The 25,659-nt window shown below is 31.1% G+C and overlaps 3 protein-coding genes across 3 annotated transcripts; 2 read left to right on the forward strand and 1 right to left on the reverse strand.

The window, feature by feature from the left end:
• The first annotated feature begins 5,199 nt into the window (after positions 1 to 5,199).
• Positions 5,200 to 8,102, forward strand: LOC105634167 (putative xyloglucan endotransglucosylase/hydrolase protein 28). Its single transcript, XM_012216981.4, has 4 exons — positions 5,200 to 5,626; positions 5,766 to 5,866; positions 6,350 to 6,558; positions 7,263 to 8,102. Exons 1-4 carry the CDS (start codon positions 5,437 to 5,439, stop codon positions 7,732 to 7,734), a joined length of 972 nt encoding a protein of 323 aa, XP_012072371.1. The 5' UTR covers positions 5,200 to 5,436; the 3' UTR covers positions 7,735 to 8,102.
• A 1,936-nt stretch (positions 8,103 to 10,038) lies between these two features.
• On the reverse strand, positions 10,039 to 14,203 carry LOC105634168 (anthranilate synthase beta subunit 1, chloroplastic). Its single transcript, XM_012216982.4, has 8 exons — positions 13,762 to 14,203; positions 13,479 to 13,639; positions 12,121 to 12,191; positions 11,936 to 11,973; positions 11,709 to 11,819; positions 11,435 to 11,534; positions 10,519 to 10,654; positions 10,039 to 10,284 (listed from the first exon to the last, which is right to left on the reverse strand). Exons 1-8 carry the CDS (start codon positions 13,877 to 13,879, stop codon positions 10,180 to 10,182), a joined length of 840 nt encoding a protein of 279 aa, XP_012072372.1. The 5' UTR covers positions 13,880 to 14,203; the 3' UTR covers positions 10,039 to 10,179.
• Positions 14,204 to 19,465: 5,262 nt separating this feature from the next.
• On the forward strand, positions 19,466 to 25,595 carry LOC105634169 (hydroxyproline-rich glycoprotein family protein). The gene is made up of 8 exons (XM_089716366.1): positions 19,466 to 21,025; positions 21,855 to 21,974; positions 22,233 to 22,330; positions 22,451 to 22,568; positions 23,750 to 23,869; positions 24,020 to 24,132; positions 24,221 to 24,375; positions 24,597 to 25,595. Exons 1-8 carry the CDS (start codon positions 20,386 to 20,388, stop codon positions 25,306 to 25,308), a joined length of 2,076 nt encoding a protein of 691 aa, XP_089572492.1. The 5' UTR covers positions 19,466 to 20,385; the 3' UTR covers positions 25,309 to 25,595.
• Positions 25,596 to 25,659: the final 64 nt, after the last annotated feature.

A 25,659-nucleotide genomic window follows, 5' to 3' on the forward strand; every position in this document is an offset into this window, starting at 1 on the left:
TAAACAAAATTTAAATATATTTGTATTTATACGGATAATATTCAACTAAATTCTTCCAATATTGCAATTTTAGATTTTGAAACTCTAATTCTACTCTTTTTTTTTTTTTTTTTTAAGTTTGGAAATGCTGTCGGTTTCCGCTACAATTAATATTTAAAATTTAAGGTCTGTGTTCAAAAGAAATTAATACAACTACTGCTCTTTTTTTTTTTAAAAAAAAATAATAATAATCTCCCATCACGGGTTTCCTTGTTTTTGGTAAAAGTAAAATCTTTGATTTTCAGTTGCATAGTCAAATGGGCAGTTAGAATAGGACTCACGAGTTTATTTGATCCCCTTTTAATCAGGCAACTATTAAGTCTTAATTAAGATTAAGATTGAGATTAAGAAATGTTAATTCACTAATCAAGATTTTTTTAAAAAAATTATAGTGTGAGATTTCATGGGAACACGTAGGAAAAACTAAGAAATTATAATTTGTAAGGTAGAGATGAAAGCGATAGATGATTGGGGTTGAGCGCACATGTAGTGGATAAACTCTTACTAATTCTGTATGACGCGGCAGTACATATCTGGTTTACCAAGTCAGCACGCAACAAAAAAGCTCTCATCGAACCTGATTCTTTTGACACGTTGTCCCGAATCATTGGCTAGACCCCACTTCACTATATTTATATATTATCGTAATTGTAAATTTCTTGCGTCACCTATAATCAGTTTATATTCTTTTTTATTTATCTCAAATTTTATTATTTTATTTTTAAAAAATAGAATTATTTGTGCCATTTTTCATTATATTCTACTATTTAATATTGTATATTTATCTATAAATGTATTATCATCCTTATTAATCAAATCTTAAAATAGATAAATAATTAAGCAAGTTATTTGCCACATTAAAATATACTAATTTGCTTTTTTATTTATCTCAAATTATAATACTATTCCTTTTTTAGTACATAAGTTTTATAAGATTAGATGGTGAAAAATAAAAGGCTATAAATTTTAAAATAAAATTAATTTTATATAAAAAAATAAGAAAATACTCCCGGTAGGAAAAAAAAAAAAAGGGAGAAAAAGAGGGGTATAAAGCTGGATTTCTTAGACGGCGGGCAAACATCCCCCAAGAGATGGCGCAAAGAAAAGTATTTATTTGGGTTTGTAAGCAAGCAAGGGACCAGAGCCCACACGTCCCACAATATTTTTCTATGACAAAAATGCCCCTAGTAGTTTACCATTATCACCGTTTCGGTTCAGATTCTCCCCGTTTCAACGTAAGCCGCTTGCCTAACATCAAGTAGTATTTTGCATATTTCAAGAGTCAAAATATTTTTAAGGTCCATAATCAGACTAGCAATTGATAAGGAATTCTCAATTATTGATTTGAAAATTTTAATGAATATAAACGATTCGAGTAACATCTCAAAATTATAATTGGGATATTTTTAAAAAAATTAAAACTTAAAATATTATTAATAAACTTCAATTTTCTTTGTTTTAATATTATTAATGAAAATATTAATAATACACGTGACTTTCAATTTAATTATTAAATTTATATTTTAACTAAATTAATGGAAAAGTATTAATTAAAAGATAATTTAGTTAATTAGGTTTTTTTAATATTTAATTTATGACAATATAATTTTAAAATTTAATAGATAAAATAAAATACTCATTTTCATACAACAAACCCTACTAATTTTATTGATATTGTAGCTCACGTGCATGCAGCATCCTCAATGCACGTAGGGGATCAAACGACAGATCCCATGCACATTCACTATATGCGTATTTTAGTATAAGCTAACGCTATCCATATAACGTGCGCCCAGCAGCATGCTAGACATTAGACAATACCGTTGAGCCCTTTCCCATAGAGGTGCACATTTACCAATAAAAAATGTAAAAATAGTGCCACTTACTTTTTATATTTTTTGGAAAAATCTAATTTTCTTGAATTTTGATACCAATAGGCAATACTACGCGTGAAAAGTGGGGTCACGGGCAGTGACAAAGGTGACGCCGTTCTCGACGGAGTCCACCGAAATATAAGCGAGCTTTTGTAATGTAACTCGCTTTAACGGGGATTGACCCCATGATTAACGGCGTTAACATCGCGACCGTAGACTGTGAAACTTACGGTACAAACCCTCTAATTGCGGTACTCTCTCTCTCTCTAAAAAGAGATATATTTTTGATTGGGCCCCATTTTAGACCAACGGCTAAATGCGAGGGGACAGCCTGTCGCGTCAGCTCTGAAACACCTACTCTCCAGGACTTAAACTTAATTAATAATAATATTTAATACTAATTTAATTAAGCCAAAAAAACATTTAAATGAATAGTAAATGGAATGATATCAAAAGCGAAACCATTAGATCACCGAATTCTTTTTCTTCATTTTACATGTGCATTTATTTAATTGTGTTAAATAGAAAAAATAAAAATAAAAATAATGTATTTAGCCATTGATTAAAAAAGAAAAATTACATATAATATAAAATATTACTATAAGAGGGTGGAATTGTGTGATCTAGGGTGTACAACTGTACATCCTGGTATATGTATTGTATAATTACTGGTGACATGCACGTAAATATCAAGATTTGAAAATATTAATTTTAATATACCAATCTAATTTAGGAAATTACACTTCAAAGTTGTTCTATGAAATATTTAATTTCATGTGTAAACTCAATATAAAAATATTCCTGATTGTAAATTAATAAAAGAAAAAAAAATAATAAGACAATGCACTAAACATGTAACTAGTAGAACGATAACTATTGTGGCGATAGTTTTAAAATATGCATGAATGAAATAATCAAAACTAAAATATTATTATAAATTCATAATATATTAGATGCTATTATAAAAGGAAATCTAATATTATTAGAAAAAAAAAATATAAGTCTAAATATAATATAAAAAAAGAATACATGTCATTTCTTGAAATTAAAATATATAATATTGAATGTGATAAAATAATTATCTGGATATAGTGGATTTTTGTGGAGTCCACGTTATCCTTATCCCTATATGTTTTTATTTTCTTTTCTACCAGACTCTTGGAAAAAAAAAATAAATGTGATGATAAAACTGCAAATTTACTTGAATTTATTTATAATGCCAACTTTTTTTCAATTTATAAAATTAAGGATATTTTTCAAATTAGTTTATATATTTATTTATTGGTGTTGAGTATGGAAAAACAGGGCGAGGGTTCACGGTGTACCTTATCCATCACAACAAAATTCCAGCGTTGATGCCTTGATGGTGGGCCAAGAATATCTACCAATTTATATAACCTCACTTATTGCCACGTGGCATCTAACTTGTCAAATACCTAGGCGCCGAAATATAGACGTTGGCCCACGCGATTCTCGTTGAACTGATGGGAGCGTTTTTCAGTTTTCTTCCATTAATCGTCCCATCTCTGACCCCACTTCATTTGTGGGAATGCCACCGTGGGACCCTCCTAGGGCAAATCAGTATATTTGGAGGTTCTTGAGGGTATTTTGGAAAACAAAAATACTTAGGTTTGCTTGTGACGGGCGGGCGGCGTCTGGGACAATTGCCTGACCAGGCCGACCCATTATTTTTTTATTTAATTGTTTATTGGATTTGATATTTTATATTAAAATGAATAAAATATTATTAAAGGAGAACCTCTTTTTGGACCCCAAAAGTCTTAATAATCATTATTTTTTCCCCTAATGATTCATCCTTTTCTTGTATTGTGCTTGACATCTTTACCATTGGCCTCTACTTTTTTATATTCTTGCTTTTTTCTCTATTTCTATTTATAATATTGTTATTATTATTATTGTAGTTTGCCACTTTATCCCTCCTACAAGACTTCAAAAGTTCTATTTTTAAAATTTATGAGTTGTTTTTTTTTTTTTTTTTTAAGAAGCCTTGAAGGAGGGAGAAAGTGCCAAAAATCATTGTAAATAAAATAATTATTTATAATTAAGATAAATATTTTTATAATTAGCTATAATTAAATCTCTCTCTCTCTCTCTTTAATTTTGGTGAGAGATCTTTTGGCTTATATGGGAGACTTGAAATGTGAAGTTTGAACTTTAGAAATTTGAAATTCAACCTCCAATTTGTCATCAATAGAAGTTGTCAAAATGCAACATTTATTTAAATCTACAATTTCAAGCTTTAATTATTTGAAATGAACTAATGTTATCATTGCTACACGCAACTAGTGGGCAGTGGATACATAGAATTTGTGGAATTTAATTTTAATTCAAACAAAATTTTTTAAATTAGAAATTTTATGTGATTTAATTATTTAGTACACTCTCCTCTATTTGTATTTTTTTATTAGTTTTTATATTATTTAATGATTAAAGAAACAGTTAAATTATCTAAATTAAAATAAACTATTTTTAAATTTTGAATAAATCAACTTAATTATTAAAATAAAAGTAAAACATTAATTAATACTCTTTATCTTTTCTTAGATAATAAATAATTTAGGATAAAAAGAGCTTAAAAAGTTAACGAAAATGAAAGAAATTATTCATGCAGAATTTAAATTAAACTTTCATTATCAAATAAAAAAAGTAATAATGAAGGAAAATATTGATTGTCAAAAAAAGACTTTTGTTTCATATATTGAAAAACAAAAAATGGCATTTACAAATTTATTGCTAAATTTGTTTCATCACAGCAATAAGAACAAACAAGTTGTGATTTATTTGGATAAATTACCTATATTAAAGAGTTTTGAAATCATGTTTTTGTTTCAAATAATAATAATAATAATATACCTAAAGATTTGGAGACGTAAATATTTTATTTAAAATTTAAAAAATTTAATAAAGGAATAAAAATAGTTGCTAAATAAGGATTCACCCATATTCAGAGAAATACGATTTTTGCTATTAATGTTTTATACAGTTCATTTATTGATATACATTATTTAATTTTAATTTTTCATAATTTATTTTAAAAAGAAATTTAAAAGAAAATCTCAATATGCTTCAAAAAGAAAAAAAAAATATCAAAATTTCATAAAAACAAAATCTAAAATTTAAAGTTTTTTATAATCACAAAAAGTAAATATAATCAAGAAATAGAAATAATTTGGTGATTCCAGTATTTAATGACATAAATTCAGTAGAATACATTGAAAAACCTGTCTCTACATGCGAACAGCTCAACGCAACTCCCCAATAAAATGACCTCCCTATTCTCTTTCTTCTTTCATTAACCTTTTTGGCTTTCTCTCTTCCTCTCCTTCTTCATCTCCCTCTCTAAACTCTCTTGAGATATTCGCCCACACACTTCTCTCTCCTTTCTCATCACTTTTTTTTTTTTTTTTTTCTCTCTTTTCCTTATATATATTTCTCCATTCACACAAGAAACAGAGAGTCCTAATATTTTTACTCAACAGTCGAACGCACCATTAATTTAAAAATGGTGGCTTCTTGTTTGAGTTCTGGTTTTCTCTTGATTTTATCTTTATTTGCTGTACTCGTTTCTGGGTCTCAAAGAACTTTACCTATTATATCATTTGATGAAGGGTACACTCATCTTTTTGGGGATGATAATTTGGTTATTCATAAAGATGGCAAGAGAGTCCATTTATTACTGGATGAAAGGACAGGTCCTCTATTTTGCGTTTTTTGAGTTTTACTATTGATTTTGGTATTTGGGTTTTGTCCCTGACTGTGAAATTTGTCTTTATATTTTTTTTTAAAGTTACAATTTTCGAGTTTTTGATTGAGAATTTGGGCTTTGAACAGGGTCTGGATTCGTTTCTCAGGACCTATACTTACATGGCTACTTCAGTGCTTCTATCAAATTGCCTGCAGATTATACTGCTGGAGTTGTGGTTGCCTTTTACGTGAGTTATCTGATTAACAAAGTTGTTTATTTTTTATTTTTTGAATCTAACAAACTTGTTTATTTAATCTTTAAATGGAAGTCTAGTATTTTTTTTTTATTGAATCAGTGAGGCTTAGATTGATTTCTCTTTAATTTGATTTAATAAAAAAAACCCACATGAATTTCTCTTCATTTTTTACAATTATCCTTAATTTTTTTTTGGAACTTTAAGTTGGAAAATCAGAACCCACCATTGCAGCCAGACGGGTCTATACGCTATACACTTTTGCATGTTTTTTCGTCATCAGCTCACATGTTGTTCTTGTGTCATATTATTTGATTAATTACTTATTCTTAATAATCCCCTTAAAGGCCAATTTTAAAAGTCTATCCATCCCAAATGATAAGAATAGTCAATAACTACCTCTCTAGTTTCTTCACTATTTCACTTCCATGCCGAGCTTATTTGTGCTGATAAGTTTCAAATATTTGATTGTTGTAGATGTCAAATGGTGATATATTTGAAAAGAACCATGATGAGATTGATTTTGAGTTCTTGGGTAATATAAGAGGCAAGGATTGGAGAATACAAACAAATATTTATGGCAATGGTAGCACAAGCGTTGGAAGAGAAGAAAGATACAACCTTTGGTTTGATCCTTCTGATGATTTCCATCAGTACAGTATTTTGTGGACTGATTCACAGATCATGTAAGTGAAAACCCCACTTCACCTTCTTTGATTTTCTCGGTATTTTTTAATAATTTTACCCTTTTTCTTTTGTTTGATGTTATTCGTTATAAAGACAGCTAATTTGATGCTGTGCTTCACCAATTTATCACTAATGAGTTCATGTTCTACTGTGTGGAATTTACTCTTTTAGGGGTTTTGATATTGATGCATCCGTTGTAGGGCAGAAGCAGAGTTTCTTCTTTTAGGGTATTAGTACAGAAAGTGCTCTGTTTTTTTGCCTTTAGTTACATGCTCCTGTTTTATCAATGTCATTTTTCCTTTTTTAAGGTCTAACTTAAATTTGGTTAATAGTTTGTTTGGTTGTTGAGAAAGGGTGGATAAGATTTGAGATTTAATTACAAGATCTTTTATTTAGTGTAAGATTCTATTAAAACAAAAGCACCGATGTGATGGAGGCTCAAGTATTTGCTCTTTAGATTGTTTGATGTAATTTCTTAGGTATAAGGAAGACTAAAAACAACGAAGAATCTTGTTGGTTAGGTTTACAATCTTCTTTTTACACCTCCTTTTTCCTCAATTTTCTGTGTTGTTAATAGAGGCTAACAAGAACTAACTAGAACAAATAAAGTAGTACTAATTAATAGTAGATTTCTTAGATTAATACCCATTTATGCTTTAACAATAATTCTAATTTTGTGGTGTTTATTCCTTTTCCCTGCTAGATTTTATGTGGACAATGTTACCATTAGAGAGGTGAAAAGAACAGAGTCTATGGGGGGTGATTTCCCTTCCAAGCCGATGTCCTTGTATGCAACAATATGGGATGGGTCTGATTGGGCTACCAATGGAGGAAAATACAGAGTAAATTACAAATATGCCCCTTATGTAACGGAATTCTCCGACTTTGTCCTACATGGATGTGCTGTTGATCCAATTGAGCAGATATCAAAATGTGACACTCTACAGAATTCTCAAGCAGTCCCTACTGGCGTCACTCGCTTGCAAAGAATTCAAATGAATAGCTTTAGGAGAAAGTTCATGACATATTCATACTGCTATGATAAAGCTCGTTACAAGATTCCTCCATCAGAGTGTGTCATTAATCCCCGTGAAGCTGAACGACTGAAATCATTTGATCCAGTTACATTCGGTGGAGGCCGACGTCATCGTGGGAAACGCCATCAACGTAGCTGATCAAGCAACGCCGAGGCCTTGCCCATTCAAGGAAGTCCAACACCTGCATCATTGATAATGGGGGATCATTGGTATTTTATTAAAAAATATGCTATGATTTTAATTGGGTTAAGTTATTTTTTGTGAATATTGAGAAAAAGCATAGATTTTTATTTTGGGGGAGGTGGTAGGGAAGTTGATCATATGGTTGAGGATGGGTGGGGTGGGTTGGGTATGTGTATAGTTCACACCTTTAGCTTCCAGTTGTTTCATTTGATCATTGATGTTGTCTTTTGGCTTTACAAATTGAAATTGGTGATGATTTTCTGTACTTTTGAGGGTTTAATAAATAATACTAGCATATGCAATTTGGTGGGGTTTTTACTCTATATTTTGCACCAAAATGAATGTCATCAATCAAGCATCTTTTGTCCTGTATTATGATTTCTTCTTCAATGGTTGTTCTATTATATTATAGTCCAAGCAGGAACATAAGCAAGCATGCTCAGATAATGTTTTTGAAAGTCCACAGTTTGTTTGTTTGGGTCCCCTGTGGGTGTCTGTTATTTTGTAAAAGGTCAGACTTATCATGTTTGGAGGACATTTTGTCCAGGGTTAGTTGGAATCCAAGATTGGTTACATATGAGGATTGATGGAGGCTTGAAGGCAAGTAAATTATTAAATAAAATACTGAAATAACTTTGTTTTGTTCACAGGTTAGGTTTCTAAGGCTGGTCTTGAGGATTCTGTTTTGCAATTTGCTCTTCTCTCGGTGTTTCCAATTTTTCTGATATTATATTTAAGTAAAAATATTTTTATTTTTAGTGTTTCTTGAAAATGAATTTTACTTTATAAGATTTTAATTTTTTTTAAAAAAATGATATTTTTATATTATAATTTGGAGGAAGAAAAATAAAATTAAATAATTAGTGAAGTTTTTATATATTTCTGATTAATAAAATTTGAGATAAAAGAGGGTCTCATTCAAACTTTATTTGGGTAAAGAATCGTCATTTTCAGATGTTTTGACAAATTCTGTTGCGTATTTAACTTGGTTTTGTTAAGGGAATTATTAAATTCAACCAGACGCGTTTTCTTCTCTTATAAGCTGCAAAAGATAAAATAAAAAAAAAAAAGAAAAAGAAAAAGCTACTTAATTTAATTTAATGCTCTGATTCAATAATCGATCTCTTGCCAAAAAGAAAACAAAAGGATTCCAAACAACGAAATTCCTCATTCAGAAGCAATACTTAAAATTAAAATTTAATTCAGTTACTTTGATTTTATTTATAAATTTTTATTTGTACACGTATTTCTATTCTGGGGTTAAAGACGATATTTAGATAGTGAGACATAATTTAAGCAATCAAAGACATTTTTAGATTAGACAAAAATAATAAATTTCCCAAATTATGGCAGAAGTTAAAAGAAAAGGTCAGATTTATAAAGATAAATGTACAAGCAAAGCATCCGTTTGCTATTGTTTTTATTTTTCCTCTCAAGCTTTGTATCAATCAAATTATTTTTCCTCTCAAGATAAATGTACCACATGTGCTTCTCAATCAGCTACCTCCTTTCTTAACTCTATGATTGATTGATTATTGCTTTTATTTAATTTTAAGCTTGTAAATGAATTGAACCAACTCATGAGTTTCTAGTGCTCAACTTGAAAAAGATTTGAAAATATTCGATTCGAAATAAGCAAGTTTGAATTGAATTCATTCAAAGTCTCGAACCGAACTAGAGTTCAAAATTTTCTCATTAATAAAAACTTACAGACAAAAAGACAATATACAGACAAAAATAAAAGTGCAGAAAATAAAATAAATTATCAAATTGAAGATTCTGAGACCAAAAGAAAATAAATTCAGGGCCTACCATAATAGCTGATTTAGGCTATGTTTGCACTAAACTAAATCTGAGGAAATCTCTCCATCTAATACATAAAATTACAAAGAAATTGTTGGGAGACATAAATTGAAGAATCTTCATCAAAGTCTTGTCTTAAAAAGAGCAATACTAATCAGTTGCTAATGGGGTTGTCAAATGTCAATTAGCAGCAGTAATAAAGTGCATAAAAGCATCTCATAAAGTGGGTTCAAAATACAAGTTATTGGAAAATGCTATATACTCGCAGCAAAAAACGCTTTGAGAGCATCCCAAGGAAAAATGCATAATTTTTGTTATTGTGGAAAATTAAGAAAAAAAAAAAAAAAAGCAAAAAGCAATGGCAAGTCAAGCTGTCAGCAGTTGAAAATCAACTTTCAACAGCTAATAATAAGCTCTGTCTTCACAAATCTAACCATAAAGAAAAAGCTCCACAAATAGTCTCAACTGAAAACTGAAAATTATAGAAATTATATGAGACTTAAAAGTTGCAAAACATTGACACACAGGGTAAAGAGAAGTATCAGGACAAAGATTAAACTTTCCTCCCTATTTTTCTATTTATTGGATGACATTATACTAGTTCTGAGATTCAGCCTCTTTTCTCTCTATCATTTTCACGAAATTGCGGACGATACTCTTGCCTTCCGATGTTATAATGCTTTCTGGATGGAACTGCACCCCCTGTATTTCTCAATCATTTTCAGTTTGAGCTTATGCTGACATATTTGGTTATATCTATAGAGTAGCTAAAAGGTAGAAATTATATATCATATCAAAATAAGCAAATCGTTGATCTTTGATAGTTCCTTACTCAAGTTTGCCAAGTAATTGTATGAAGGAACATATACCTAAGCCAGTGCCATGCAGAGTCAAATTTCTTTTTTAATATAGAGCGAAGGGAAAGGGAAATCTCACCTGAAGATGCTTATATTTTTTGTGTCGAGCAGCCATTATTAGTCCATCTTCTGTCCATGCTGTAATCTCGAGTTCTTCGCTCGGGAAACTGTCCTTTTCTATCACAAGGCTATGATATCTCCCAGCAGTGAAAGGGCTGGTAAAGGTAAAAATTGATAGTGAGACGTACTAAACAATTCCATCTCATATACTGACATCAAGGAACACAATTTTATAGAAAGTTGGAAAGTTATAGATGACATATAAATAGTGCTCCAGTGATATACTAATTTGTAGCCTATAATCATTACAACATAAAGCTACTCAGGAGGAGTTTCTGGCAAAATGAACTATTTTAACAAGCTAATGGACTTCTAGATAATGCCACCAGCCGGTAATAAGGAAAGTCAGTAACTACTTAAGCTAATATGTTTTCCTCACTTATATGCAGATAATACAATGTGAGTTTTACATCTTCAAGGGAAAGGAAACAAAGGAGGAAGAAGAAGAATCCCACTACCGAAAGAAATCCTTGTGTATCTCACTAGCACTGCAACTGCAAATTCACTTAAATCTGAGAAAATAAATTGACATTTTTTTCATACCTTTAAATAAGCACAATGTTCTAGACCATAACTAGTTCAGCAAGATAACAAGCACTTCAAAGAATAAACACATACAGTCTAGAAGATGCATAAGGATAATATGTGTATTCAATCTAATTTTGGAAGAAAATTGCAAAAAACTTTCAGAGAAGGAAGATTTCAAGCACAAAATGGAAAAGAGAAATGAAAAATCAAAAGAATCGTGTAACATATGACAAAAGTTTATTCCATTTTCAGCATATAACAACCAGGGGCAAGATGACATGAAGCATGTATTTTGAACAGTTTTCATAATGAGAAAAGATAAATGTCTTGAATGAAAAAGTATTTACTTTTCTAACCCAGAAAACAAGCCATCTTCCCCTTTCTCATCATAATACACAGGAGAACTTTTCCCATGCACGACACCATAAGGAGAACGCACAATCTTCCCTGTAACAATACAAGGTGATGAGAATTATGAAAAGAAAGCTCAAAACAGTAACTGATGAGAGTTAAAAATAAATGCTTAATGCATTTAAAATTTCCTCTGCCACTATCATATGTAGAAGTAGGATAAAACATGATGATGTTTGTAAGAGCTTTCAACTGTCCTATAAGACTTGCCTCCAAAAGCCTCTCCAATACATTGCAGTCCCATACACACACCAAATAAAGGAACAAGAGGTCCAAGCTCCAAGACAGTCTGCAGTGATATTCCAGAATCTTGCGGTGTGCCTACAAAAGGAAATGTAATGTTTAGTTTTTGCTTTCCTCAATTTGGTCCACCAGAACTTTAACAGCGCATCATTAAAAAAAAAAAAAAAAAAAAAAAACACTAGCAAAACACTAACCTGGTCCTGGGGAGATAAGCACCCCTCTTGGATTTTTCCTATTAAATTTCAGAGCAAAAGTTACGTATATGATCAGTGAGTGAAATGAACACCTCATAGATAACTTATTCTAGAGTGTTATTTCCAGTTGTGTGTGATGTAAGGATCACTATATACCATTGTATGCATTAAATATAAATTCTTACCTTTTTAACTCTTCCACAGTTAACTCATCATTTCGATAAACCTCAAAATGGCAACCCAACTCTCCCATGTACTACATGAATCACAAGGTATTAGGATTGGAGATTTTGAATAAAAAACAAATTAAACAAATTTAGACGAGGGATGTGTACAGTCAAAAACAGTTGGGAAACTGATTAAGCAACATTGTTAACAATATAGAAAGGTCCTAAGCCACGCGACAAAACTCTTTATGAAGTTAAGACTTTACAAAATTATCAATTTTTTGTCGTCTTTTCCGCTTTTAACTGAAAAAGTTTTGAAAGGGTTTTTATGAAAAATCACAGACAGTATATTCCCACTACAAACCAAAAAGACTATAAACAAGATCCAAGGAATCAATGCATGAATATGGCATTAAACGTGGTGCCAGTGGACTTGTTCATGTTCACTTCAACATGAATAATTGAGTAACTGACAAGTAATTCTTGGCTGTGGACAACGGTCTATTCATTTTCTTGAAATGTCGAAATGTCGAAATGTCAAGCTCTTCTTAGCCTTTTTGCTTATACTTACACAACCTCAATTTAAGGTTAATCCACTTGATGAAATTCACCATGTTAAATAGACATGGAACACAGCTAAAATGTACTTGCACTTACTTTACAGGAGCTAAGAAACTAACATAGAACTTGCCAAAATCGCATGTGCACTTATGTGCATGTCATTAGAAATTCAAGCAAAACTCAAATATTAAAAAATTCCTCCATGCGTGCGCATATGTTTACAAACTCAGTTAAGGTACAATTATTTGAACAAATTTGTAAAACCCCTGCACTCAAACACAAATGTGATCAGAAATTCAGTTTAAGGCATATGGTAGAAAAAAAATACAAATCCTGTCGTGAATGCATATATGATTAGAAATTCAGTAGAAACATATTAAAAAAAAAAAAGAAGAAACTTTGCCCATGCACATATGAATAGAAATCACTTAAAGCAACAATTTTTGGACAGGGAAATTAAGCATCCCTTTGAGGACGACGGGAATCTAAATCAGGGTACAAACTATTGCTGCTTCAGAATATACATAATCTCACTATGTTCCTAACATATTCTCTCTTTTCTTTTTCTTCTCCCATTAAACCAGAAAGGGCCTGATTTTACATTTAAATCGACGGTTAAGTGCAAACTCAAATCCTACCATTAATAACATACTTTCATACATTTTCTCAACATGCAAACAGTTCATAGAGAATTCTAGCCGCCCCCACCGCCATGTAAAATGCAAGAACCCGCAAATCAAATTGACATTGCAGAACCCAGAAAAATCAAAATTCTCAAGTACCAAGTCAGAATCTAACAATAGAGAGAACCAAACCTGGCAGAGATTATAAGTGAAGCTATCATAATTATCAATGACAATAATGGGGTTCTTCATCTCCCTACTATTTGAAGCCACGGAGAACGAATTCGATTCTGTGACAGCCACTGTACCTTTTGCAGCAAACCCATTTTCCCTCTTGGCCACAAAACTCAATTCTTGAAAGAATGACAAGAAATAAAAAAACAGAAAAACATAAACAGAGTCATGCACATACACGCAAATACAAGACCAATAAGAAGCTAAAAAGGAAGAAATAGAAAGGTTGAAAGGATATTACTTAATGGTCGAGAGAGAGCAAAGGCGCGAGATAGAGGAGGGTTCTGAAGCGTTTTGAGAGAAAAAGAGGATTTCGATTGAAGGAGAGAGGATTGTGATAGGAAAGTTGCAGCAGCCATTGTCGCTTTCAGAGAAAGAGAAGAATTTGTTTCTCCAAAGAGAGACTGCCAGAGAAATGCGTTTAGATTCCTACCCGAAATTGCAGTGTGTTTGGGTGCCAGCTGCTTCTATATACGCACGACACATGTGAGAATCAATAATAGCTAGTCCCTGCTATTTTTAGAATTTGGCATTGACCGCCAAGACTACTCGCAGACCTCACCAAATTTCCCAATCCTAAATTGACACACAACTTCTTTCCGTTTCAAGACCAAATTTCCCAACCCCAAATTGACATACAACTTCTTTTCCGTTTCACTTCATTGTAGTGTTGTTGGAGCAAGTGGGTCACTTTCGTCACTTACAGAAGAAGACTTACTTTGAGAAAACCAAAGGAAAAATATTAAATTGCTGAGAGTGGTGAAGTAATAATGCACACTCCGATTTAATGAACAATTCGTATAAGATTAAAATTATGAGAAGGGACGATCATGGAAAAATAAAAAAATATATTAAAAAATATTTTTCAATCAATTCATTGGTTTGTTGTTGGTTCATTCTAATATTAAAAATTAATTTAAAATAATTAAAATTATAAATTAACATTTATATAAGTTACTCTTAATTTTAAGATAAATGTTATTTTGATCAAATTAACTTTGTTATAATTTAGAAAAATTAATTATTTTCTTAATTTTTATAAAAAATATTAAATGACTTATATTTTGGGATAGAGCAAGTAATAAATAATAAAATCTACAATCCAATTTCACTTATATTTTCATTTTTTTTCCTTTTACTAACATCAGTCTTTTATTTTAATTTGACTAAATGCATAAATTTATTTCTATACATAAAAAAAATTATGGCATCTTTAATTTTTATTTTAACCTATTAAATAATTTAATTTATAAAACTATACTCATTAAATACTATAATTTGTAAAATTATTTTATTAAATACTTCAATTTGTTAAATTAAATCGATCAAATATTCATTCAATATATGAAAAGTACATTTAAAAATTATATTAATTATGCATCAAGTTAATATTTTGTATATAAAATTAAAAAAATTATTATTATTTGTGTATAGTACATTCTAAGGCCGTATATGAGCAGAGCCTTTTTGTTTGTCATTTGTTTCGGAATGCGCGACTTCCTATGCTCTAAACTCATATCTAGATTGGCTTTCTTCTTTGTTTTATGATAAGAGGTGCACCGTTGTGTCCACCCCTCAATCGCCCACGGGAGGGGCTGAAATAGCATAGGTAAGAGAGATTGGATCAGTGGTATTTGCGTAAGAGGAGGAGAAGAATAGATCTTTCAATCTTCATTTTCTTGATCGAGCTATTCAAGCTCAGTTCAAATCAAGACCGAGTTCGAGACTAATGATCTCGAAAGCTTTTCGAATTTATATATATATATATATATATATATATATATATATATATATATATATATATATATATATATATATATTTCAGACTTATTCGAGTCGAGTCCGAACTCAAAATTTTTTGAATTGAACTCGAGTTTTAAATATTCAGATTCATTAATTTTCGAGCCGAATTCGGCTCGATTCGTTTACACCCTTAGTGTACCATAATATATGATAACTTTAAAAGATAATAGTAATAGATCCTTACAAAACTTTTTATCATGAAGATACGAGTGAATTTTATGAATTTGTACATTTTAGCTTTTAAAACAATTAGGATCAGATCATTAATATTTCACTATAATAGTTTTTTTTTTTTTTTTTTTTTATACACTTAAATGTCGTTGAATATTTAAAGTCAGTGAAAAAAGAATAGAAATACAAACTAAAAAACATTAAATACTTACTGTACCTTGCGAAGCTAAAATAGTAAGTAAAAAACGGTGAACACGTTTTCCTTGTGAGGAAGAAGAAGCAACAGAAACTTCGATTTTTTTTTTTTTTTTTATTCGGTTCAGAATCAAAATAACCAATTGCATATGTAATATTTTTCTTTTTTTTTTTAAAAAAAAAATTTACCTCTTTTCTATAACATAGACCAGTTATTGTATTAGTGCCTAGTGGCTCACTTGTAATTCTTTAGGATAGTGGCTCACTGATTTTTTTTTTCCTATAAGGAAGCAAATCTAGAAATTTATATTTAATATCCATAAATATCAAATTTAGCCAATATATACGAGTGATATATTTATTGTATTTCAAATAGTAAAAAACAACAATGGAATTAGTTTTTCATTAATTGATTCACATAAAATATTAAAATCAGATTATAAAATTTGCAGTTAAATGTTTCAAAAACAAACTTTCCTTCTGTATATTAGGAAATTACAAGTTTGTGAATTAATATACCAACTAAGAAAATCATTACCCTTCCTAAATTATAAATCATACCAATTGTGAGGATTGAATCCCTAGATAATTAATCAACTCTAAAATTGTAAATAAAATCTATATACATACATATATATACGTGTGTGTGCGCGCGTATAACAAGTTTTATTTTTTCTATGAAGTGCCAAATGGAATTGCCAAAATTTGTCAGTGTCATGTAAGATTATAAAATTTAAATTATGCTGCGTAGGATTCTGAAATAATTTAAAAATTTATAATCATGGTTTATTAATTATTTATTTTAATTTTCTATTGATTGAAATTAGTTTGTAAATAAATGCAAAATCATAAATGTCAAGACATAATAATCAATAATAGAGAAAAAAATAATAATCATTTGACTAAATAAATAATTATCACAGTAAAAATTTATCCACTAAATGAAATAGTCATTTCAAAATTATAAATTTATATTTTATATAAATAAATAAAATTAAATAGAGGATTGTATTTTATAACATTGTTATCACATATTTAAAAAAATTTATTTTATATCACAATTACAATTTTCAAATTATAAAATTATTTATCTGAAAATCAATTATATAAACATTAAAAATATTTTAATAAAAGATGAGATATAAAAAATTAAATTTAAACATTTAAAAAACTAATATTTATTAAATTATATGTGCATAGCACAAGTATGTAGCTACTAGAAAATAGAGGAAGGTGCTTGTACTTTGAAATTGAAACAATAGATATGAATCGAAAAAAAGATATTGAACTATCATGAAAAAAATTGAAATTGTGAAAAGGAATTACAATTCTTTGTAAAAAATAAAGATAATGATTGGAAATTCTAATTTAACTAATTTAAGGCCTAATAAAATAATTCTAAAATGTGTTTATTTTAATATTTATGCAAGTAAAATTGAAAGAAATGGAAACAAATCCAAGTCTTAAGCAAATTGTAATTAGATTTAAGGATTTCTTTTATTGCCCAACAAATTATATATCTTTTGGCAATTAAATTGGCCTTTTTTTGTTTTTTAAGAAATTGACCTTTTTGTTTTAATAGTTTGAAATTGGGACTTGGGACTAACTAGCTAGTAGTGATTGGTAATGGTAGGTAAGGCTTGACTCCATTTTTTCAACTTGGAGTGTTTGGTAAGCCATTATTATTACTAGTAGAAATTAAAATTCTATTTTCACTAATGCTTGAGAAATATAATTATATGCTACTTTTTTATGAAGACCCAATCTTTAGACTTACAAATGGAAACATATTTTTAAATTAATTTAATTATATATAAAAAAATTACATTGTGTGCATATATATCTTTTCATTGGTTGTGACTATTAAACATTATTATAGTTTCTTTAGGAGTTTATAATGTTTTAATTTCTAATATTACTCGGCCAGATTTTTCACATAGTATTTCATAGTTTAGATTGAGTGTATCATGAGATTTGATGGTCAGATTTTGATGAACTTATTATACAAAGTTTTTATGAAAAATTTAATAATATTATTTTTTGATTTAAAAAAAATCTTATGTATTATTTATTATTCACGCTATAATTATATATATATATTTAATTAATTACATTAAATTAATTTCTATTATAAGATCACCAAATATGGAAGCCCAACCCGTCCTTGTCCACTCTCCTGCCATAGAATTGTATGCCCCAAATTTAACCCCGTTACTTACGAGACATAAAATTTACTTGTCTTTTACAAATTTAAATGTTCTAAAATTATAATTTTGTCCTTGAACTTTCACCGTTTTTTATAATGACCTCCTGAACTTTGCGGAAGTTTTATAATGACCATAAACTTGAAATTCCTTCAATAACTATGTCCCTGACCACGTTAGATAAAAAGAGCGTGAACTCAAGTGTAAATTGGAGCGTGAGAGCGTATTTTCTGAGCCACGTTAACTGCGTTAATTGTTCACTATATTTATTAAATAATGGCTAAATTTTAACTTGAAGAGAGAGAAACAACTTTATCCTTTCTCATTCTATATCTCCATAATCGGTCTAAGAGAAACTACTGATCCTTCTCTCTTTTGTTCACAAAATCAAATCCTGAAATTTGAATCGAGCATAGAAGGGCGATAAATTTTTGTGAGTGATTATGAGGATTGTTGAAAAAGGGAAGATTGGGTGGTCAGATTTTAAATCTAGGGTTTGCCTTGGTCATGGATTATCCCCTTGATTATTCAATTTCAGAGTGCAATTATGGGCAAACTGCTCGATTGAAGATACCATACACAAATCGAATCATGGGCGTCAATTCTTCGACAATATGAGGTAATTAGAGAGAAGTTCATTATAGCATATTCTATTAATTGTGTATTATTTAAACTGCAAAGTTCAGAGACACACCAGTAGAAACGATGAAAGTTTGAGAGCAAAATTATGCATAGCGAAATTTAAATTCATGATGCATTATTCATAATATATTAAGTAAACATGTTTTACTTATGAAGTGACATGTGACTTATCCTTTTTCTAGGCTTCCACTTGACTTTTCTTCTTCGTTTTATTTTTTATCATGTAATTATTATTTTTAATTAATTCTCATTAAAATATATAGTTTGAGAAAATGAAATAACTATTTTTATCATAATATTGGGTGTTATTAGCTACTGCACTTGTCGTTATTTAAAATTTAATATCATAATTAAAATTACAAAATATTTAACTCTATTTATTAAATTAAATTAGAATATTATAAGTTATAAAATTGTTTATCTATAAATAAATCATATAAATGTTATAAAATAATTTTTTTATATTAGCAGGATATGCAATTCATCTCGATCAATATTTTGTTGGTATTAAAAATAATTTTAACAAAAAATGATGTTAAAATTGAAATTTAATATTAAAAATTATGCTTAATATATAAAAACATCTTTTATAGTAATTAGTGATGATTGAAGATATTCAATTTTTTATAAAAAAAAAGGCAAAGAAGATTTAGTAATATATATTTCAATATAATTTTTTTTAAATTCATTTAAATGTTATTAAATTATACAAATATTATAGTAGAATTAAATTAGAAAAATATCTTTTAATGATACATTTTTGCGAAGAGCTCTGACATAAAATGCAATTATTTAATTTTTAAAAAAAATATTTAGAGCGAAATAAAAGGAGTAAATCCAAATTCTTTTGAATCCCACTATTTTTAGATTTTGAGTGGTTAAAGCCAAACTTGAAAACTCCTCTTAAAAGGGAAAGTAGCAACTAGCAACTCATTTTTCTAGCAACTAAACCCTAAACTAGGAAACTCTTAATCCATAAATCTCCAAAAAAATATAAAACCTAAATTACAAAAAAACCCCTACAATCCAAAATATTCCACTCTTGTCCTCTTCACACTGCTACAGCTCTCAAGAAACCAAAAACCAGCTTAGAGAAAAAAAAAGCTCACAAGAGAAAGAAAGGGATAGCAAAGAAAGAGAGAAAGTTCCTGGTTTTCTTTAAAAGCCACCATTTAAGACCGTACATGTATACATATTTAAGTAATTTATATACATACATACATATAAACATGGTGCGTATTCTATAAGCTGTTTCTTTCTTCAACTTCCCTGTACACTCACAAGCCCATAACTCAAACCCTAGATCTTATACTTTTCTTTTTTATTTTATTTTCTTTTTGGGTTTTGTTTTACATTACTGTGAAGTATTAAACTATACCCATTTCAGAGAAAGACGCACAATTAACTCACTTTCCTTCTCCTTTTCCTTTTATTTATGTTCTTCTCTTTTTAATTCTCCAAATTCTCTTTCTTAGATCTGCACAATTCAGCTATTATTTATACATTTGGTTTTAGTTAAAATTCTCCACAATCAGCACCTGAACCTGATAATTCTGTTAATGTTGGTTTTTGGATCGGTTCAAAACTAAATATCCACTTCTTAATAGGCCTTAATTTGGTGGTATTTATTGCGAATTTTTAAGAAGAACATTTTGTGATATCTCAAGTTGATTTCTTTTTATTGGTTGAGGTTTTTGGTCATTCATTTCTCACGCGATCTGGTCAAATTGAGTGAGATTTTGTAATTTCATTTGGAGTGCGTGATATATTTGATTAAAATTAGATCTGGGATTTTTTTTTGTCATGCTTTATATGTTGTAGTTTTGGAATTTTAATTACTGGGTTATCAAATGGCAATGCCACCGGGAAATGTGGTTATATCGGACAAAATGCAGTTTCCCGCTGGTGGTGGCGGGGTTGGTGGTGGGGGAGTTGGAAATGAGATCCACCAACAGCACCACCATCGCCAGCAGTGGTTCCCTGTGGATGAGCGTGATGGGTTCATTTCGTGGTTGAGAGGGGAGTTTGCTGCCGCCAATGCTATAATTGACTCCCTTTGCCACCATTTGCGGGCAGTTGGGGAGCCTGGTGAGTATGACTTAGTTGTAGGGTGTATACAGCAGAGGAGGTGCAATTGGAACGCTGTTTTGCATATGCAGCAATATTTCTCTGTAGGAGAGGTGATTTTGGCATTGCAGCAGGTAGCATTAAGGAAGCAGCAGCAGCAGCAGCAACAGAGGTATTATTATGATCAGAACAAAGTTGGAGGAAAGGAGTTTAAAAGGTTTTCAGGTGCAGGGTTTAACAAAGGACAGAAGGGTGGTGGTGGTGAAGTAGTAAAAGAAGCAGTTAATTCTAGAGTAGAAAGTCATAGTTTTGATGGGAATTCTTCAGGTAATGGAGGGAGTGAGAAATTTGAGGAGATCAAATCTGGTGCTGATGGTGGGAAATTGGAGGATAAGAGTGTAGCACTTGCTGAGGATAAGAAAGGTAACTACTGGGTTTAATATTTAGCATGCAATTTTATTTAGTTTCATTTGATTTAATGCTCATATAATCGGATAGGAAACTAGCATTTTGTTTATTAAGAAAGTTTATCCATGCACGAATATTTCTTAAAATGGGCATTTCCATAAATCAAGGAAGAAGCTTTATATGTTGATTTTAATTTGACTTTCTCAAGGAGGATGATTAGGGAAGTGTTTTATTACCAACGATTTGCACCCTTCTTCTTGTTCTTCTTAATTCTTTTCCTTTGTTTTCCAGGAAAAAGGTACAATTATGTTTTCTACTCTGAAATCATATCAATTAGAAGAGCCTAGGAATTTGATCCCAAGCGCTTTGGTTTGAAGGCAATATAGGTGTATTAGGTTTAGATGGTGAAGTCATACATCTCTTGCAGCTTCTTGCATTTTAATATGATAATATGTATGTTCTTGATATTGCCAAATTTTTGCTCATAGAAGAAAAATGAGAAGCCAAAATTTGTGCAGCCTATCAGTGTGGAGAGGCAAATCTTAGTGTCCACAGATAGTTTGTTGGAAATTTTGAATGTTATCATTGTTCTCTGTCTCTTTTGTTTCTAAAGTTGACTGGTTAGTCTAGTCTTTCTTCTCTACAGTCTTGAAGTCAAATTAGTGTTACTATTCTTTAGTTTTTTACTTCTGTTTTGTTTCCTGATGGGAACATTATGTACTTGTCTTATTAATCCACAAGTTACTAAATTATGAAAGATACAGACTAATTGAAACTAAGCTGTGTACTTGAAGATATCTTCTTGGAAACGTTGATACTATTATTTTCCTTGTCATGAGAACAGATGCTGCAGCAAAACCACATGTAGATAACCCCTTGAAGACTTCAGGAAATTCAGAAGAAACCTTGTCTGGGAATTTAGAAGCTGACGCTGAGGCTGTGGATGAGCAATCCAGTCTTAAAGGTTACATACTGACACTGTATTTCAGACTCATATATTTTAATTTTCTCTGCTGAAGACTCGGTTGTTGGGTGCATCACATGTTCATTTGCTTTCTTAGTGGAAGACTGAAAAACTCACTATCTTTTGAATATATATGTTTTACTATAATTACTATTTATTTGTAGAGATTGCCTTGTGTTTCATGCTGTAATTATTTTTCTTTTTTTTTTTTTTTTTGTTGTTATTTTATTATTGAGACATTCTGCAATATTATACCAGAGAATGATTCACATTCCAGCCATAATCAGAGTGTTAAGCAGACTCTTGCGATCACTCCAAAAACATTTGTTGGCGGAGAGATAGTTGATGGAAAGATGGTAACAGTTCTATCATCATTTGTTTATTTGAATACTGGATGAATTTATACCTTATCTTAGATCACTATTTTAAATTCTCTTGGTTCTTCTATTTCAAAAATGTGCATACTTTTGATCTAGGTCAATGTGGTTGATGGACTCAAATTGTATGAACAATTGCTTGATGATGTGGAAGTTTCAAAGCTTGTTTCGTTGGTCAATGATTTGAGAGCTTCTGGGAGAAGAGGACAATTTTCAGGCAAGTTCACTGTTTTATCATTCTTTACAGTAGAAGTTAATAAAACCTACTAACCTTTCTTGTATCCTTCCATATTGCCCTTGTTTAATAACCATTTTGATGGTCTGATGAAATTTAAGCTGGTTTTCTTATAAGATTTTTCATCAGATATTAAGCAGTAGTAACTAAGAAGTGTTTGCTAGTCATGTATGTCTAAGAAGTTTTTGAAGTTAAGATTGTTGAATACAAGTGTTATTGCTCTATTATTGATGCAAACATGAGTGTCACTGTGCTTATGTTGATGTAAGTAGTTCACATCATATGACTGTAATATAGTAAAAATCATGTACAGAAGAAATACGATAACCAACTATGGTTGGTGATTGTTCCCTTTTTGACAAATTATTACCTGAATGTCGCCACAATTAGTTGCTACTTTTAAGTCACTGTCTGTCTCCCTGATATGTTCTTAATGGTAGTTTTTGATTACAACTAAAGTACTATTGTCTATTTTGGTAGTTTTGCTTTGTTATCCCAATTTTTTCCCCCAGTGAAATATCATACTGTAAAGTGGTAGGCAAAAATGTTTTCCAATGAACTTGCCTTGGTGCATTGGCTACTACTCATTTTCATCAGTACAAAACTGTAAGTTTTTGGTTTGTCCTGGTGCAAATCTCTTTTTGAGTCAAGGAATTTAGTATTTTGGGTATGGGACTCTTTATTTTTACTTTATCTTTATGTATTCAATCTGCCAGATTGGCTCAATAGAGCTACCTTGCATCTGTTGTTTTCGGTTGACAGGCTAATGGGGTTTTGGAAAAAGTGAAATGAATTGTTTCTAGGATGTACATACTTTTTAGTGTTTATAGAATCTTGCATACAAGAACCACATGCTTAGCACAAGTTACAGTAACGAAGTGGTTAAACATGCAGACATAATACTAAAGATGCTTCAGCTATTGCTATTTCCCTTTCTTTTAATGAGAGAGGAGAGGTTACTTAATTGACTTGAAAAAGTTGTGAAGGCATTGCCTTTGTAGTTTAATTAGCAGGCAAAGCCTTTCCTTTCCATGTATGTATTTATTCATAACCTCCAGCTCCATGATCTTGTGGGTGGAGATGTGTTATATATGTTCATAGGCACACGTCTTTTGGTTTGTAAATGTGATACACCACTGAGTTCTTTGTCTGTGGAGAAGCAGGTCAGACATATGTGGTCTCCAAGAGACCTATGAAGGGACATGGGAGGGAGATGATTCAGCTGGGTCTTCCCATAGCAGATGCACCTGCAGAAGATGAAAATGCTGCAGGGACTTCTAAAGGCATATTACATCTTACACAAAACTTCTCATTTTATATGCTTATGTTCATATAAGATTTTCAAACTTCTGTTTTTCTTTTGCAATGCTGAAATTATATTTTATTTATTTCCGCTTACACTATTTTTTGAATTTTCTGAATAAATTTTTCAGACCGGAGAGTAGAATCCATCCCGACATTGCTGCAGGATGTCATTGAACGTTTTGTTAACATGCAAATTATGGCCGTGAAGCCAGACTCTTGCATAATTGACTTATATAATGAGGTCGCTGACTCTACTATTCTTTGTAGTGGTTCTGAGTAACATTTAATTGTGCTGGCTAGTCTAATCTTTTGATGGAAAATTTCTATAGGGCGATCACTCACAGCCTAACATGTGGCCTCCATGGTTTGGAAAGCCCATTTCTGTGCTTTTCTTGACAGAATGTGACCTGACTTTTGGGAGAGTAATTACAGCAGACCAGCCTGGTGATTACAAGGGTTCTCTCAAGCTGCCACTTGCACCTGGGTAATCAAGTTTAACTTCCTTCAACTCTTTTCTTATTACTTGCCAGTATATAGTTCATCAAGTAAATTTTTGCTATTATTTATCTTTTTCTAAAAATAGTGACATCGCATTGTATTTTGATTATATTTAAAATTGATTATACTTACTATGATGGGAAACTGACTTTTTTTTTTTTTTTTTTTGATGCTGTCTCCTGCAAAATCATCTTATTATGGCAACAGATCTCTCCTTGTGATGCAAGGCAAATCCACAGATTATGCAAAGCATGCAATTCCTGCAATCCGAAAACAACGTATGATTGTTACCTTCACCAAATCTCAGCCCAAAAAATATGCACAGAGTGATGGCCAACGTCTAGTTTCATCTGCTGCAGCCCCATCTCCCCACTGGGGTCCAGCACCTAGTAGATCACCAAATCATATTCGTCATCCTGTGCCCAAGCATTATCCAGCAGTTCCGACTACTGGTGTATTGCCAGCACCAGCCATTCGGCCGCAAATTCCCCCTCCAAATGGTGTTCAACCACTCTTTGTGACTGCCACTGTTGCAGCTCCAATGCCTTTCCCTGCACCAGTTCCTATCCCACCAGTTTCAACTGGATGGCCAGCAGCAGCCCCAAGGCATCCTCCAAATCGCCTGCCTGTTCCTGTCCCTGGCACCGGTGTTTTCCTTCCTCCACCGGGTTCTGGCAATGCATCGTCGTCTCCACAGATATCCACAGCAGCAATTGAAGCAAACTTTCCAGTGGAGGCAGTGTCACTGACAGATAAAGAAAATGGGCCAGGGATATCTAACCATGTTTCATGTGCTTCTCCGAAGGAGAAATTGGATGGAAAGACTCAAAGACAGGATTGTAATGGAATTGCAGATGGAAGAGCAGTGACAGAGGAAGAGCAACATCAAAATGTTGATCATTCAGCTGGAGCAGTTTAGGGAAAGAGAGAATATTTTGTCAAAAAGGGTAGGCTGCAATTGCAATGAGTTGGAAGCAAATGTAAAGAGCGGCAACATTCAAGACTGGAACATTTGATACGAGTAGGGGGCGACAGAGGGTAGGAGGATGAACTTCTCAGTTCTCTTTGCAATCTCTTGTGTTCTCTATTCCTTTTTTGTTGTCTTATTATTTGAATTCTTACACTAGATGAAAACCTCATATCCTTAATTCGACTTTTGTTCTTACATTTTGTTAAGAATTTTTGTTATACACGTAGTTAACTTCAGCCCTTCTGGATATCGTGCATGGAAGTTACCTGTTCAGTTAGTCAACGTCGGATGATCAACGAA

The sequence above is a fragment of the Jatropha curcas genome, chromosome 11 (genome assembly GCF_041381405.1).
Source record: "Jatropha curcas cultivar XTBG-Jc1 chromosome 11, XTBG_Jcur_1.0, whole genome shotgun sequence".
NCBI lineage: Eukaryota > Viridiplantae > Streptophyta > Magnoliopsida > Malpighiales > Euphorbiaceae > Jatropha > Jatropha curcas.

Coding starts and splice junctions, on each gene's coding strand:
- LOC105634167 (XM_012216981.4), top strand. CDS start 5,437: ATGGTGGCTTCTTGTTTGAGTTCTGGTTTTCTCTTGATTTTATCTTTA. Junction 5,867..6,349: donor GAGTTGTGGTTGCCTTTTAC/GTGAGTTATCTG, acceptor TGATTGTTGTAG/ATGTCAAATGGTGATATATT. Junction 6,559..7,262: donor TGGACTGATTCACAGATCAT/GTAAGTGAAAAC, acceptor TTTCCCTGCTAG/ATTTTATGTGGACAATGTTA.
- LOC105634169 (XM_089716366.1), top strand. CDS start 20,386: ATGGCAATGCCACCGGGAAATGTGGTTATATCGGACAAAATGCAGTTT. Junction 24,133..24,220: donor TAATTGACTTATATAATGAG/GTCGCTGACTCT, acceptor AAATTTCTATAG/GGCGATCACTCACAGCCTAA. Junction 24,376..24,596: donor AAGCTGCCACTTGCACCTGG/GTAATCAAGTTT, acceptor TTATGGCAACAG/ATCTCTCCTTGTGATGCAAG.
- LOC105634168 (XM_012216982.4), bottom strand. CDS start 13,879: ATGGCTGCTGCAACTTTCCTATCACAATCCTCTCTCCTTCAATCGAAA. Junction 12,192..13,478: donor TCACTTATAATCTCTGCCAG/GTTTGGTTCTCT, acceptor TGATTCATGTAG/TACATGGGAGAGTTGGGTTG. Junction 10,655..11,434: donor TTGTTTTCTGGGTTAGAAAA/GTAAATACTTTT, acceptor TACCTTTACCAG/CCCTTTCACTGCTGGGAGAT.